Source organism: Chrysemys picta, chromosome 3 (assembly GCF_011386835.1).
Source record: "Chrysemys picta bellii isolate R12L10 chromosome 3, ASM1138683v2, whole genome shotgun sequence".
NCBI lineage: Eukaryota > Metazoa > Chordata > Testudines > Emydidae > Chrysemys > Chrysemys picta.
Genome location: NC_088793.1, coordinates 80,098,606 through 80,115,100, shown reverse-complemented (window position 1 = coordinate 80,115,100; position 16,495 = coordinate 80,098,606). Strand labels below are relative to the sequence as shown.

The 16,495-nt window shown below is 48.7% G+C and overlaps 2 protein-coding genes across 2 annotated transcripts; one reads left to right on the top strand and one right to left on the bottom strand.

Annotated features, from left to right (window-relative positions):
* Window positions 1–6,651: 6,651 nt before the first annotated feature.
* On the top strand, window positions 6,652–8,792 carry LOC135982286 (uncharacterized). Its single transcript, XM_065588261.1, has 2 exons — window positions 6,652–7,228; window positions 8,223–8,792. Exons 1-2 carry the CDS (start codon window positions 6,652–6,654, stop codon window positions 8,696–8,698), a joined length of 1,053 nt encoding a protein of 350 aa, XP_065444333.1. The 3' UTR covers window positions 8,699–8,792.
* Window positions 8,793–12,476: 3,684 nt separating this feature from the next.
* Window positions 12,477–16,245, bottom strand: LOC135982285 (uncharacterized). Its single transcript, XM_065588260.1, has 2 exons — window positions 15,268–16,245; window positions 12,477–14,273 (listed from the first exon to the last, which is right to left on the bottom strand). The coding sequence occupies exons 1-2, from the start codon at window positions 15,842–15,844 to the stop codon at window positions 13,798–13,800; spliced, it is 1,053 nt and encodes a 350-aa protein (XP_065444332.1). The 5' UTR covers window positions 15,845–16,245; the 3' UTR covers window positions 12,477–13,797.
* Between the last annotated feature and the right edge of the window lie 250 nt (window positions 16,246–16,495).

Below are 16,495 nucleotides of genomic sequence, written 5' to 3'. Positions count from 1 at the left end.
GTGCAACTAAATTTATTAATATTTGTGAAGCTCTTAGATACTTTAGTAATGAGCATCATAGAAAGAGCCCATGAGAAAATTAGTAATTCTTTTTTCAGAACAGGGTTTGGATAGTGCTCGGTAAATAAGTCATGGGGCAATACACTGAACAACAAGAAAATAAAATGTTCAGTAGCTGTTCTTTAAGTAAGCACATCTATCCTGTGCACTGAATGAGGCAGGGATGCTGCGCAAAAATTATTTGATCATGTAATTAAAGACTATCAAAATGCATATGCAAGGGGGGCGCAAATTAAGGTTGAACAGGAAGCCTTATATCTGGCATATCCTACCTTTTGAGTGCTTGACTTTGCAACCTTATGAATGTTCTTTGAACAATGCAATTTTACACAGGATGCACAGCAGGGAGAAAAGTATTGTAGCATTTTTTTTAGAGCAGATTTCAAATTGTTCTTACCTCTAAAAAGTTGGGATAACACTATTTTTCTTATGTTAATCATCTTAACTTTTGCATACCTTGATTTAATTAATGAATAGGAAGACTACCTCTACAGCTGAAACATAAAAAAGGATATGTTATGGAGTCTATTATAGGTTATCATCCTTCATTTCATGTGTACCATAGAATCTCTCTCCTCCTGGGAAGCACCTAGTTATTTCAATATTCTTCTACTGACAAGCATTGTTCGGTTAAAGATTTCAGTTTCAAGGTAGTTGAAATATTTTTAAGTGGTTGAAGCTTTTTTCATATTGGAGTACAGCACCAGTGAGAATTCTCAATAATTCTGATAACTTCCTTTGATGGATAAAAATCTTTGTCATTGATCGGACACACTAGAAGTATATTACAGGAAGAAAAATTCTTGGGTTATCTCCTGTAAAAGTAAATGTTAAACCTGTGGACAATCTTGCTCACTCTGTCCTTCCGCATTCTCTACCCTCTTTGTGCTCTCTCTCTCTCTCTCTCACACACACACAGAAGATACCAGGATTATCCTGGTCTGTAGGACCTTTTGTCAAAAACCAAAAATTCAAAAAGAAAGCCAGCAATTGCTGCTTATCTTCAAGCCAAATAAATTGACCAACTTCAATAAAATCAAGTCCAAACAAGTTCTTCGCCCTACAATCATCTGGCCTGGATCCACTAAAGTTTGTGTAAGTAGCTGGACCTTGTAGTGAGCCTTGAAGTTCTGCAAACCTGGATAATTTTGGATCAATAAAGTGAGGATTAAATTCCAAAATTCAGGGGACCTTGGGGAGAATGTGGCTGAATATTATGGATATCATATCCATGAGGACAGATGTAGTCTCTCAAGTAGGCAGGACCCAGACTGTTTAGGGCTTATAAGGATGAAACCATCTCCTTAAATCCATGTGCTCCCAGAGAGGCACTAAGCTCCTCATGCAGGCTGCCACATTCTGTACTGGCTTTCATTTTCACGTTGATTTAAGGTGCAATCACTTGTAGACAATGTTGCTATAGTCCGATCTTGACAAGATAAAGGACTGATCACAGTAGCAAATTCTGCCTTTGAAAGAAATTATCATGATTAACAATGGCCAAAAACTTTTCAACTGAACAGGTTTTTTCAGTCCTAAAAATCCAGTTTCAACAAAATCTAAATATTTCAAGGGAATGTTTCAATTCTGAAGACATTTTCAATGGAAGAAAGTCAAAATAAATCATTTAGACTTTCTTTTTTTCCATTTGACTAATGTTGAAACATTTCATTTTGATAAGGTAAAATATTTTTGGTTTGCTTTTCTCATTTCATTCTATTTTGTTTTTTAATGTTATGCTCTATGCATGTTTTCACATTATTTAATAAAACAATTCTCTATTATCAAAATGAAATATCTAAATGGTTCCAAATTGATTTTTTTTAAGAATTTCCATTGTATGGGAATGTGTAACATTTTCAATTCAGAAAAAAATAATTCAAAATGTCATCATTTCCTGTGGAATGGAAAATCTATTTTCCTCTACACTGCAGCTATGTGATTATTCATCAGCAACTGGAGATCCAACAATACTCACTGCCTGTCAGCTTTAGTAACAAATGTTGGGGAATATATCCTCAATTAAAGAGGCATATATAACCCTCACTATACCTTCTGGTGACTTCCTTGACCTACCACCATCATTTCACACTTATCCAGCTTGCGCTTCAGTTAGTTCACACTCATCCAGACACTGGCTAATCCCCTTCACAGCATTGGCTAGGTCAGAGGAGATGAAGGTTAAGGAGTTTCGTTGTCATCAGCATAGTGAAAGCACCATAGCCCAAGCCTCCTCCTAATGACCCATAAAAACATGGCACAGGAGAGACATGAGGGGAGTCTGTTAAACAACACAATACTTTCCGTAGAGAGGCAGGACAATTGCCCAGCACCCCCTCTGGGAATGCCAAGAAGAAGCCAGAATCAACTATGTTAAACCAGATTGCCAAGTATATTCATATCTAAATTACGTTGTTCCCCTATTTGGCTTGGAGGAATAACCATTATTCAGGGCCTTGCCCAGTTGTTTCTATTAGGAGAAGAAACTGATCGTATGGGTCAGGTGTTTCTTTGGTGCAATATTGTTTCTGCACCTACTTCCCTGAACATAATAGAAACAAACAATAGCAGTTACCTTGCTATTCCAGCATATACTGTGTCCAAAAGAAAAACTGCCTCTTGGCTTTTACCCAGGGCTGTGCTCACGACTGCTTCTCTTGCTCTCACAGACAGACATACTAAGGTGCAACCAATCAGTCCCTTAGTCCCTGCATTTGCAATCTGACCCAGGGAAAGCCCTGAGCACACAGGGCTTCGCTCTACTTAGCTTCACTATGTGTCTCAATGCCGTCAGCAGTATCCCACTCTTGTACCAGCTACTTCACTCCATATCCCACTCTTGTACCAGCTACTTCACTCCACAAAGAGGATTCATTGCTTCTTCCATTTTGCCTGAGGGCTGGTCTACACTATGACCTTAGGTCAGCTTAACTACATCACTCAGAGCTATGAAAAACGTTACACCCTGTGTAATGTAATTAAGGCAACCTAAGCCCCATTTTTGACACTGATAAATTGATGGAAGAAGTCTTCTGTCGACCTAGCTACTGCCTCTCAGGGCACATTGACAAGACAAATTAAAGTTACGTTGGCATACAGAAGCTGCAGTAATTAAATCGCTTTGTGTGGCCACGCTACACTCCTTGTGTCAGTGGTGTGCATCCTCACTAGCAGCACTTGCATCGACGCAGAGACCAGTGCACCGTTGATAGCTATCCTACGGTGCAACTCACCATCATCTAGTGCAGGATGTTTTGGGACCTCATTGGGTCAAAACAAGTCATGCAGGGGTGACTGGGAACATGAGTTCAATGTCCCATAATGCAGTGTTCTCCATCCGGTATTGTCATCTGCATCCCATAATATTTCATGCCTCTCTTTTTAAATCCTCGCAAACCTGCACGTCCCTCATTGCAGGCTGCCATCTGTGGCAGAGGCATGGATCCTGCACAACTCTGCAATATTGTGCGAGTGATGTGAGCACGGGGTGCTTGATCTTGTGGTATATGCAGAGCCTTCAGAGGAGCTGCGGGGAACATGACAATTCCTTCGAGACTAGATTGCTGTGGGACATAGAAAGAAACAATTAAAAGTTGTTGGCAGCATGCACGGAGCAGCTGCAGATGGTAGAGCACTGGTTGTGGGCTTGAGAAACAAGCACTGACTGGTGTGATTGCATTGTGATGCAGGTTTGGGATGTCGAGCAGTAGCTGCAGAACTTTTGGATGCACAAGACCACATACCAGGATCTGTGTGCCACACTCATCCCACACTCATCGCAGCCCTCCAGCACAGTGACACCAAAATGAGATCTTCACTGATAGTGGAGAAACGAGTGGCAAGCACTCTTTGGAAATTTGGAACACCTGATAGCTACTGATCAGTCAGGAATCAATTTGGAGTTGGAAAATCCACTGTGGGGGCTGTAGCAATCAGGGCCGGCTCCAGGCACTAGCTTACCAAGCAGGTGCTTGGGGCGGCTGCTCCGGAGAGGGGCGGCACGTCCAGCTTTTCAGTGGCAATTCGGTGGACGGTCCCTCACTCCTGCTCAGAGCGAAGGACCTCCTGCTGAATTGCCGCCGCAGATCGCGATTGTGGCTTTTTTTTGGTTTTGTTTTGTTTTTTTGTTTGGCTGCTTGGGGCAGCCAAAACCCTGCAGCCACCCTGGTAGCAATGCAAGTGTGCAAAGCCATTAATGGCATTGTGCTATGAAAGACTGTAACTCAGGGCAACGTGCAGGACATAGTGAATACTTTTGCAGAAATGGGGTTTCCAAACTGTGATAGATGACACACATATTCCTATCTTGGCACCTGATCACCTTGCCACAGAGTATATCAATAGAAAAGGCTACTTTTCTATGGTAATCCAAGCACTGGTGGATCACTAGGAACATTTTACCAACATCAATGTGGGCTGGTCAGGGAAGGTGCATGATGCACGCATCTTTAAGAACACGGGACTGTTCAGAAAGCTGTAATCAAGGACTTTCTTTCCATATCAGCAGATTACTATTGGGGATGTTGAAATGCCAACAGTGAGCCTGGGAGACCCAGCCTACACCTTACTCCTATGGTTCATGAACCCTGACACCGGTCACCTCGACAGTGTCAAGGAGCACTTCAACTATAGGTTCAGCCTGATGCAGGACAGTTGAACATGCCTTTGGTTATTTGAAAGGTCACTGGAATTGTCTACTCATGAGACTGGACCTCAATGGAAAAAATATTCCAATGGTAATAGCTGCCTGCTATGTCCTGCATCAGGCTGAACCTATAGTTGGGAAGCAAAGGGGGCAAAATTTCTGCCGGGGTAGAGGGCGGAGGTGGAATGGCTGTCTGCTGATTTTGAGCAGCTGGATCAGGGCTATAAGAAGATCTCAACCTGGAGCTACTCAGCTCAGGGAGGCTTTGAAAGACCATTTCAATAGTGAGCCACAGTAATGCGTGGTGCTGTAATTTGTTCAGTGTAATTTGGCATTGCCCTTTTGTGCCCTGGTATGAACCTTGTAATGACTGCTGTGTCTGTAGTAATATAGCATTGCAAATGGAGCTATTACTATTATCTGTGAATGATGTCAGCGCCAGCCAGCATATGCTGTAAACTAATAAAGATGAATTAAGTTTCCATAAATAGACTTTTATTCCATACCCATGTAAACAGACACATTTATAATTTAATGAAACTTAATAAATAAAGGGAAAAGAACTTTTGGGAGGAAAACACAGTCATTTCCATTTCAGAAACACATATCCCAACCATATCTTTCACAGGTCAGTGTATGTGCAGTTGTGATTGCCTGTGCTTCCCCCCCCCCAGGGTGGAGTGGCAGGGGTAGTGCAATGGCCCTGGACTCCATATGGAATGTAGGGGGGTGGGTGTAAGGAGGTCTTGGACTGCAGTTCTTTATGGGCTGCAGAGGGCGGTGAGTACAGGACTGTTGAAGCTCAACAAGACTCGGCAGCATGTCTGTTTGCTGCTTGATAAGCACTAGCATCCCCTGCTTCACATCCGTCTTTTTTTCCTGCTCCTTGCTCCTGTCCTCTCTATCCCTGGCCATGCTTTTTGTGAGGGTGGTCCTCCAACCCCTGTGCTCAATATCTAAAGCAGCGGAGGCTTGGGGGATCTCTTGGAACATGTCCTCCCGCGTCCTCGTCCTTCTCCTCCTAGTCTGGCTGAGCTGAACTGGTGTGGACGGAGAGACTCTCAATGCCACATTTCCAGCTTCAAAAGAAACAATGCACAGAGGTCCTTGTGACATTCTATACATTGGGGGAGCATCCTGTAACCCCCATATTCCTCATGTATATATATAATTGTGATATTGCATGTAAAGCAGGCGTGTGAGGTATCAGGGGAAAGGTTATGATCTGCTCAAACTCACTGTTCTATCTAAATATTTATATCATTAATGCATATGAAGTGATGACAATTGTGTTGTACGGCTGTCACTAAAATATGCTGTGGGTTTGGGAAGCACCCAGCTACTGGCTCTCAATAGACAATGCCAAGGAAAATAACCAACACCCGGGTGGGTGTCAAACAACCCATCAACAGCTATTGTCCAGCAAGGGAGCTACAATTCAATGACTCACCTGCATAAGACCACACTAGGGGAATTGCTCAACCTTGCCTGGGGATTCAGCAATGCCCACCTGACATGCCTGGACTTGTGTTCTCCAAGCAATGGACTAAGGCCTGGTCTACACTAGGCGTTTATGTCGAAGTTAGCGCCGTTACATCGAATTAACCCTGCACCCGTCCACACTGCGATGCTATTTAGTTCGACATAGAGGTCTCTTTAATTCGACTTCTGTACTCCTCCCCGACGAGGGGAGTAGCGCTAAATTCGACATGGCCATGTCGAATTAGGCTAGGTGTGGATGGAAATCGACGCTAATAGCTCCGGGAGCTATCCCACAGTGCACCACTCTGTTGACGCTCTGGACAGCAGTGCGAGCTCGGATGCTCTGACCAGCCACACAGGAAAAGCCCCGGGAAAATTTGAATTTGAATTCCTTTTCCTGTCTGGCCAGTTTGAATCTCATTTCCTGTCTGGACATCGTGGCGAGCACAGCAGCACTGGCAACGATGCAGAGCTCTCCAGCAGTGATGGCCGTGCAGTCTGTGAATAGAAAGAGAGCCCCAGCATGGACTGATCGTGAAGTCTTGGATCTCATCGCTGTGTGGGGCGATGAGTCCGTGCTTTCCGAGCTGCGATCCAAAAGAAGGAATGCAAAGATCTACGATAAGATCTCTAAAGACATGGCAGAGAGAGGATACAGCCGGGATGCAACGCAGTGCCGCGTGAAAATCAAGGAGCTGAGACAAGGCTACCAGAAGACCAAAGAGGCAAACGGACGCTCCGGATCCCATCCCCAGACATCCCGTTTCTACGAGGCACTGCATTCCATCCTCGGTGCGGCCGCCACCACTACCCCACCAGTGACCGTGGACTCTGAGGATGGGATACTGTCCACGGCCGGTTCCTCGGACATGTTAGGGGACGGGGAAGATGAGGAAGGAGATGAGGAGGGCGAGGCAGTCGGCAGCTCTCACAACGCTGATTTCCCCGACAGCCAGGATCTCTTCATCACCCTTACAGAGATCCCCTACGAAGCGTCCCCAGCCGTTACCCCGGACACAGAATCTGGTGAAGGATCAGCCAGTAAGTGTTGTAAACATCTAAACATTTATTTTTAACAAAACAGGAATATTAACAATTAAAAGAATGGGTTGTTCATGATTAGTGTGCCCTAGGCGCTTAACGGTTTAGTAAGGGGCAGTGCAAGTTTTGAAAAGAAATCTAGCAATGTCCGGTTTTCAGTGATTGTCCTGCACAAGCCGCTCTACTGTTTATTCCCTGCTACTGCAGCTACAGTAAAATGCGGTCTATGTGTCCGGGGATAGAGCAGTAATCCTCCTGGGACATCTCGATGAAGCTCTCCTGGAGGTAACTTGAAAGCCGTTGCATGAGGTTCTTGGGGAGAGCGGCCTTATTGGGTCCTCCGAAGTACGACACGTTGCCACGCCACGAGATTATCAAGTACTCCGGGATCATTGCTCTGCACAGCAGGGCGGCATACGGCCCTGGTCTTTGGAGGCTTTCCCGGAGCATTCTCTCTTTGTCGCTCTCGGAGATCCTCATCAGGGTGATGTCGGCCATGGTGACCTGCTTTTAATTAGGTAGGGGAATGTTAGTGTTGGGACTGCTTTCCCGTTCCTTTACAGAACTGTAATCGCTGGTTTGCAGCCACGCGGTGGAGGCGGGAGAGGGGCAGCCGAAAGGGATCGTTCCCGGGGACAGCCGCGAGGGGGTGGGACAGGGGCAGAGTTCCCGCTTGCCGGATTGCTGGCAGCAGGGACTGACATTGATTTAAATGTGAAATGAGGCCAGTGGTAATATAAAAGTTTTAAACTGCCACAAGTGTACGGCTTACCATGTCTGCCTGCAACAGAAATTCCGTTGTGCTGCCTCGCTTCTCAAATGTGCTGTTCAAGACCCCAGGCACTGAATGCGAAGGCCGAGAATTTGACCTTGTGCTGAGTGCGCATGTGAAAGGTGCTGTGCATGGTCTTGTTCACAGAGAAAGACTATGTTCTTTGTTCACAACTACATTTATCTTTCTTAGGAATTCACTCCCTTTTTCCCATTTCCACAGCCCCGTCTGCGACTGTCTCACAACCTAGCCTGGAATCACACTCCCAGAGGCTAGCGCGGATTAGGCGTAGGAAGAAGAGGACACGGGAGGACATGTTCTCTGAGCTTATGGCCTGTTCCCAAGCCCAGGCAGCACAGCAGACCCAGTGGCGGGAGAACTTGACCCGAATGCACCAAGCCAACATGGATCGGGAGGAGAGGTGGCGGCAGGAAGACCAGCAGGCGACTCAAATGCTGCTTGGACTACTGAGGGAGCAAACGGACACACTCCGGCGCCTTGTGGATGTTCTGCAGGAACGGAGGCAGGAGGACAGAGCCCCGCTGCAGTCCATCTCTAACCGCCCTCCCCCGCCACCAAGTCCCATACCCACCTCACCCAAAGTGCAAAGAAGGAGAGGCGGCAGAGTCCCTGCTAAGTCTCACTCCACCCCTGCAGAGAGCTCTAGTAGCAGAAGGCTCTCATTTCCCAAAATTTGAAAAGTTCTTTCCTTCCCGCCTGACAGAAGCCCACGTCCAAGTTTCACCTCCCAATGCCATGTGTAGTTGATAATAAAAAATTCGTTTCTGTTAACTACTGTTTCAATCATGTTCTTTTGGAGGAGGAGGGGAAAGGGGGTTGGTAATTGGACAGGACAGTCTCCTTTGGCAGGGTACATAGTCGGGGGCAGGCACAGCAGCAGGGCACATACACAGTGCAGTGATGCAGTGACTAGTTACCCCGGTTAGTCTGGGAGGTTGTTTTGATGTAATGTTGGGGGGGGTGGGTTGCTCTGTGACTTTGTGGCGGGGGAGGGCAGTTACAGATCTTAAGCGCTGGTCCTTAGGCAGGATCACAGAGCCACACAGCATGGGATCTGTAACCGTCCTCCCCCTGCCACAAAGTCAAATAGACCCCCCATACACACAGTCCCGATCAGGAGGGTTGACAGGCTCCGTTGAAACAAGCATCCCACCGCAGCGGAGCCTGTCAATCCTTGAGTTTAGAAGCTGCATTCGCGTCACAACACTACACCCGCTCCGCACCACAGTCTGCGTCCCAGTTTTAAAAAATTCCCGCGAAAACAGTATTAAAGAAAACGGTGTGCTTTAACAAAGTAGAACTATTTTTATTTCGACACGTGTGTTGGAGGGGGGGTGAAGGGGGTATGTAACTGGATAGGATAGTCAACATTACCTGGGTAAAGAAACGGGGGCAGGTTTAGCTTCTCAGTACACAAACTATAAAGTCACAGGTTACCCTGCTCACTCAGGAACTTTGCTTTCAAAGCCTCCCGGATGCACAGCGCTTCCCGCTGGTCTCTTCTAATCGCCCGGCTGTCTGGCTGTGAGTAATCACCAGCCAGGCTATTTTCCTCAACCTCCCACCCCGCCATAAAGGTCTCCCCCTTGCTCTCACAGAGATTGTGGAGCACACAGCAAGCTGTTATAACAATGGGGATATTGGTTTCGCTGAGATCACAGCGAGTCAGTAAGCTTCTCCATCTCCCCTTGAGACGGCCAAAAGCACACTCCACCACCATTCTGCACTTGCTCAGCCGGTAGTTGAAGAGTTCTTTTTCAGTGTCCAGGGCGCCAGTATAGGGCTTCATGAGCCAGGGCATTAGCGGGTAGGCTGGGTCCCCGAGGATGACTATAGGCATCTCCACATCCCCAACAGTTATTTTGTGGTCCGGGAAGTAAATACCTTGTTGCAGCCGTCTAAACAGACCAGAGTTCCTGAAAACACGAGCGTCATGAACCTTGCCTGGCCATCCCACGTAGATGTTGGTAAAACGTCCCCTGTGGTCCACCAGTGCTTGCAGCACCATGGAAAAGTAGCCCTTTCGGTTAATGTACTGGGTGGCCTGGTGGTCCGGTGCCAGGATAGGGATGTGAGTTCCATCTATGGCCCCACCGCAGTTTGGGAATCCCATCACTGCGAAACCATCTATGATCGCCTCCACGTTTCCCAGGGTCACTACCTTTGGCAGCAGTACATCAACGATTGCCTTCGCTACTTGCATCACAACAACCCCCACGGTAGATTTGCCCACCCCAAACTGGTTCGCGACTGACCGGTAGCTGTCTGGCGTTGCAAGCTTCCAGAGGGCTATGGCCACTCGCTTCTGTACACTCAGTGCAGCTCGCAACCGGGTGTCACTGCGCTTCAGGGCAGGGGACAGCAACTCACAAAGTTCCAGGAAAGTTCCCTTCCGCATGCGAAAGTTTCGCAGCCACTGGGATTCATCCCAGACCTGCAGCACTATGCGGTCCCACCACTCAGTGCTTGTTTCCCGTGCCCAGAATCGCCGTTCCACGGCATCAACATGACCCATTGCCACTGTGATGTCCTCGGCGCTGGGTCGCCTGCTTTCTGACAGGTCTGTGCTACTCTCAGACTTCAGGACATCACCGCGGTGCCGTAGCCTCCTCGCCTGACTTTTCTGCATCTGCCTCAGGGAAACCTTTATGATAAGCTGCGAGACGTTGAGAGCGGCCACAACTGCAGCGATGGTTGCAGCGGGCTCCATGCTCGGAGTACAGTGGCGTCCACGCTGTCAATGACTGGAAAAGCGCGCGAACTGTTTTCCCGCCGGCGCTTTCAGGGAGGGAGGGCGGGAGTGATGGACGGATGACGACAGTTTCCCAAAAGCACCCTCGACTCATTTTGTTACCCAGAAGGCATTGCCGGCTACACCCAGAATTCCAATGGGCAGAGGGGACTGTGGGAACTGTGGGATAGCTGACCACAGTGCACCGCTTCGAATGTCGACGCTTTCTCAGTTAGTGTGGACGCACAAAGTCGAATTACTGTCCTTAGTATGGACACACACGTTCGACTTTGCAATATCGATTACAAAAATTCGATGCAAGTAAAATCGAACTACTCTCGTAGTGTAGACAAGGCCTAAGGGTATAAAACAGAACACAGGGGCCCCAGACTTGGCTTTTCTCCTGCCCCACCTATATTGCAAGCAACACAGAAACTCAAAAGAAGACTGAAGACTCCAACAGAAGAGACTGGCCAAGGTTTAAGGGACAAACCTGTATATTAAGGACTGCAATATCTAGTGGGGTGAGAAAAACTGCTTAATCTAGCTGTTGCCCAGTCTAATAGGGTTGAGAGTTTGGACTGCGTCCTCATATTTTAACTCTGACTTTTTGCCTATCACTTATAATCACTTAGGCCTTGTCTACACTACGAGAGTAGTTCGATTTTACTTGCATCGAATTTTTGTAATCGATATTGCAAAGTCGAACGTGTGTGTCCACACTAAGGACAGTAATTCGACTTTGTGCGTCCACACTAACGGTGATAGCGTCGACATTCGAAGCGGTGCACTGTGGTCAGCTATCCCACAGTTCCCGCAGTCCCCTCTGCCCATTGGAATTCTGGGTGTAGCCGGCAATGCCTTCTGGGTAACAAAATGAGTCGAGGGTGCTTTTGGGAAACTGTCGTCATCCGTCCATCACTCCCGCCCTCCCTCCCTGAAAGCGCCGGCGGGAAAACAGTTCGCGCGCTTTTCCAGTCATTGACAGCGCGGACGCCACTGTACTCCGAGCATGGAGCCCGCTGCGACCATCGCTGCAGTTGTGGCCGCTCTCAACGTCTCGCAGCTTATCATAAAGGTTTCCCTGAGGCAGATGCAGAAAAGTCAGGCAAGGAGGCTACGGCACCGCGGTGATGTCCTGAAGTCTGAGAGTAGCACAGACCTGTCAGAAAGCAGGCGACCCAGCGCCGAGGACATCACAGTGGCAATGGGTCATGTTGATGCCGTGGAACGGCGATTCTGGGCACGGGAGACAAGCACTGAGTGGTGGGACCGCATAGTGCTGCAGGTCTGGGATGAATCCCAGTGGCTGCGAAACTTTCGCATGCGGAAGGGAACTTTCCTGGAACTTTGTGAGTTGCTGTCCCCTGCCCTGAAGCGCAGTGACACCCGGTTGCGAGCTGCACTGAGTGTACAGAAGCGAGTGGCCATAGCCCTCTGGAAGCTTGCAACGCCAGACAGCTACCGGTCAGTCGCGAACCAGTTTGGGGTGGGCAAATCTACCGTGGGGGTTGCTGTGATGCAAGTAGCGAAGGCAATCGTTGATGTACTGCTGCCAAAGGTAGTGACCCTGGGAAACGTGGAGGCGATCATAGATGGCTTCGCAGCGATGGGATTCCCAAACTGCGGTGGGGCCATAGATGGAACTCACATCCCTATCCTGGCACCGGACCACCAGGCCACCCAGTACATTAACCGAAAGGGATACTTTTCCATGGTGCTGCAAGCACTGGTGGACCACAGGGGACGTTTTACCAACATCTACGTGGGATGGCCGGGCAAGGTTCATGACGCTCGTGTTTTCAGGAACTCTGGTCTGTTTAGACGGCTGCAACAAGGTATTTACTTCCCGGACCACAAAATAACTGTTGGGGATGTGGAGATGCCTATAGTCATCCTCGGGGACCCAGCCTACCCGCTAATGCCCTGGCTCATGAAGCCCTATACTGGCGCCCTGGACACTGAAAAAGAACTCTTCAACTACCGGCTGAGCAAGTGCAGAATGGTGGTGGAGTGTGCTTTTGGCCGTCTCAAGGGGAGATGGAGAAGCTTACTGACTCGCTGTGATCTCAGCGAAACCAATATCCCCATTGTTATAGCAGCTTGCTGTGTGCTCCACAATCTCTGTGAGAGCAAGGGGGAGACCTTTATGGCGGGGTGGGAGGTTGAGGAAAATAGCCTGGCTGGTGATTACTCACAGCCAGACAGCCGGGCGATTAGAAGAGACCAGCGGGAAGCGCTGTGCATCCGGGAGGCTTTGAAAGCAAAGTTCCTGATTGAGCAGGGTAACCTGTGATTTTATAGTTTGTGTACTGAGAAGCTAAACCTGCCCCCGTTTCTTTACCCAGGTAATGTTGACTATCCTATCCAGTTACATACCCCCTTCACCCCCCCTCCAACACACGTGTCGAAATAAAAATAGTTCTACTTTGTTAAAGCACACCGTTTTCTTTAATACTGTTTTAGCGGGAATTTTTTAAAACTGGGACGCAGACTGTGGTGCGGGGCGGGTCTAGTGTTGTGATGCGAATGCAGCTTCTAAACTCAAGGATTGACAGGCTCCGCTGCGGTGGGATGCTTGTTTCAACGGAGCCTGTCACCCCTCCTGATCGGGACTGTGTGTATGGGAGGTCTATTTGACTTTGTGGCAGGGGGAGGACGGTTACAGATCCCATGCTGTGTGGCTCTGTGATCCTGTCTAAGGACCGGCGCTTAAGATCTGTAACTGCCCTCCCCCGCCACAAAGTCACAGAGCAACCCACCCCCCCCAACATTACATCAAAACAACCTCCCAGACTAACCGGGGCAACTAGTCACTGCATCACTGCACTGTGTATGTGCCCTGCTGCTGTGCCTGCCCCCGACTATGTACCCTGCCAAAGGAGACTGTCCTGTCCAATTTCCAACCCCCTTTCCCCTCCTCCTCCAAAAGAACATGATTGAAACAGTAGTTAACAGAAACGAATTTTTTATTATCAACTACACATGGCATTGGGAGGTGAAACTTGGACGTGGGCTTGTGTCAGGCGGGAAGGAAAGAACTTTTCAAATTTTGGGAAATGAGAGCCTTCTGCTACTAGAGCTCTCTGCAGGGGTGGAGTGAGAGTTAGCAGGGACTCTGCCGCCTCTCCTTCTTTGCACTTTGGGTGAGGTGGGTATGGGACTTGGTGGCGGGGGAGGGCGGTTAGAGATGGACTGCAGCGGGGCTCTGTCCTCCTGCCTCCGTTCCTGCAGAACATCCACAAGGCGCCGGAGCGTGTCCGTTTGCTCCCTCAGTAGTCCAAGCAGCGTTTGAGTCGCCTGCTGGTCTTCCTGCCGCCACCTCTCCTCCCGAGCCATGTTGGCTTGGTGCATTCGGGTCAAGTTCTCCTGCCACTGGGTCTGCTGTGCTGCCTGGGCTTGGGAAGAGGCCATAAGCTCAGAGAACATGTCCTCCCGTGTCCTCTTCTTCCTACGCCTAATCCGCGCTAGCCTCTGGGAGTGTGATTCCAGGCTAGGTTGTGAGACAGTCGCAGACGGGGCTGTGGAAATGGGAAAAAGGGAGTGAATTCCTCTGAAAGATAAATGTAGTTGTGAACAAAGAACATAGTCTTTCTCTGTGAACAAGACCATGCACAGCACCTTTCACATGCGCACTCAGCACAAGGTCGAATTCTCGGCCTTCGCATTCTGTGCCTGGGGTCTTGAACAGCACATTTGAGAAGCGAGGCAGCACAACGGAATTTCTGTTGCAGGCAGACATGGTAAGCCGTACACTTGTGGCAGTTTAAAACTTTTATATTACCACTGGCCTCATTTCACATTTAAATCAATGTCAGTCCCTGCTGCCAGCAATCCGGCAAGCGGGAACTCTGCCCCTGTCCCACCCCCTCGCGGCTGTCCCCGGGAATGATCCCTTTCGGCTGCCCCTCTCCCGCCTCCACCGCGTGGCTGCAAACCAGCGGTGACAGTTCTGTAAAGGAACGGGAAAGCAGTCCCAACACTAACATTCCCCTACCTAATTAAAAGCAGGTCACCATGGCCGACATCACCCTGATGAGGATCTCCGAGAGCGACAAAGAGAGAATGCTCCGGGAAAGCCTCCAAAGACCAGGGCCGTATGCCGCCCTGCTGTGCAGAGCAATGATCCCCGAGTACCTGATAATCTCGTGGCGCGGCAACGTGTCGTACTTCGGAGGACCCAATAAGGCCGCTCTCCCCAAGAACCTCATGCAACGGCTTTCAAGTTACCTCCAGGAGAGCTTCATCGAGATGTCCCAGGAGGATTACTGCTCTATCCCCGCACATATAGACCGCATTTTACTGTAGCTGCAGTAGCAGGGAATACACAGTAGAGCGGCTTGTGCAGGACAATCACTGAAAACCGGACATTGCTAGATTTCTTTTCAAAACTTGCACTGCCCCTTACTAAACCGTTAAGCGCCTAGGGCACACTAATCATGAACAACCCATTCTTTTAATTGTTAATATTCCTGTTTTGTTAAAAATAAATGTTTAGATGTTTACAACACTTACTGGCTGATCCTTCACCAGATTCTGTGTCCGGGGTAATGGCTGGGGACGCTTCGTAGGGGATCTCTGTAAGGGTGATGAAGAGATCCTGGCTGTCGGGGAAATCAGCGTTGTGAGAGCTGCCAACTGCCTCGCCCTCCTCATCTCCTTCCTCATCTTCCCCGTCCCCTAACATGTCTGAGGAACCGGCCGTGGACAGTATCCCATCCTCAGAGTCCACGGTCACTGGTGGGGTAGTGGTGGCGGCAGCACCGAGGATGGAATGCAGTGCCTCGTAGAAACGGGATGTCTGGGGATGGGATCCGGAGCGTCCGTTTGCCTCTTTGGTCTTCTGGTAGCCTTGTCTCAGCTCCTTGATTTTCACGCGGCACTGCGTTGCATCCCGGCTGTATCCTCTCTCTGCCATGTCTTTAGAGATCTTCTCGTAGATCTTTGCATTCCTTCTTTTGGATCGCAGCTCGGAAAGCACGGACTCATCGCCCCACACAGCGATGAGATCCAAGACTTCACGATCAGTCCATGCTGGGGCTCTCTTTCTATTCCCAGACTGCACGGCCATCACTGCTGGAGAGCTCTGCATCGTTGCCAGTGCTGCTGTGCTCGCCACGATGTCCAGACAGGAAATGAGATTCAAACTGGCCAGACAGGAAAAGGAATTCAAATTCAAATTTTCCCGGGGCTTTTCCTGTGTGGCTGGTCAGAGCATCCGAGCTCGCACTGCTGTCCAGAGCGTCAACAGAGTGGTGCACTGTGGGATAGCTCCCGGAGCTATTAGCGTCGATTTCCATCCACACCTAGCCTAATTCGACATGGCCATGTCGAATTTAGCGCTACTCCCCTCGTCGGGGAGGAGTACAGAAGTCGAATTAAAGAGACCTCTATGTCGAACTAAATAGCATCGCAGTGTGGACGGGTGCAGGGTTAATTCGATTTAACGGCGCTAACTTCGACATAAACGCCTAGTGTAGACCAGGCCTTAAACTCTATCTTTTGCTGTCAATAAATTTGTTTTACTGTTCATTTTTAACAGTGAGTTTATATGAAGTGTGTGATGAATCTGCTCAGGTTTGCAAAGGCTGGTGTATATCCACTTTCCATTGATGAAGTGGTAAACCAATTAATAAGTTTGCACTGCCCGGCTTCAGCAGTGTAAAACAATATAGTCCTGAGGTACAGGGCTGGGAGCTGGGGGGATTTGGCTGGTGCCTTTCTCTGTGATTCATGAGTAGCT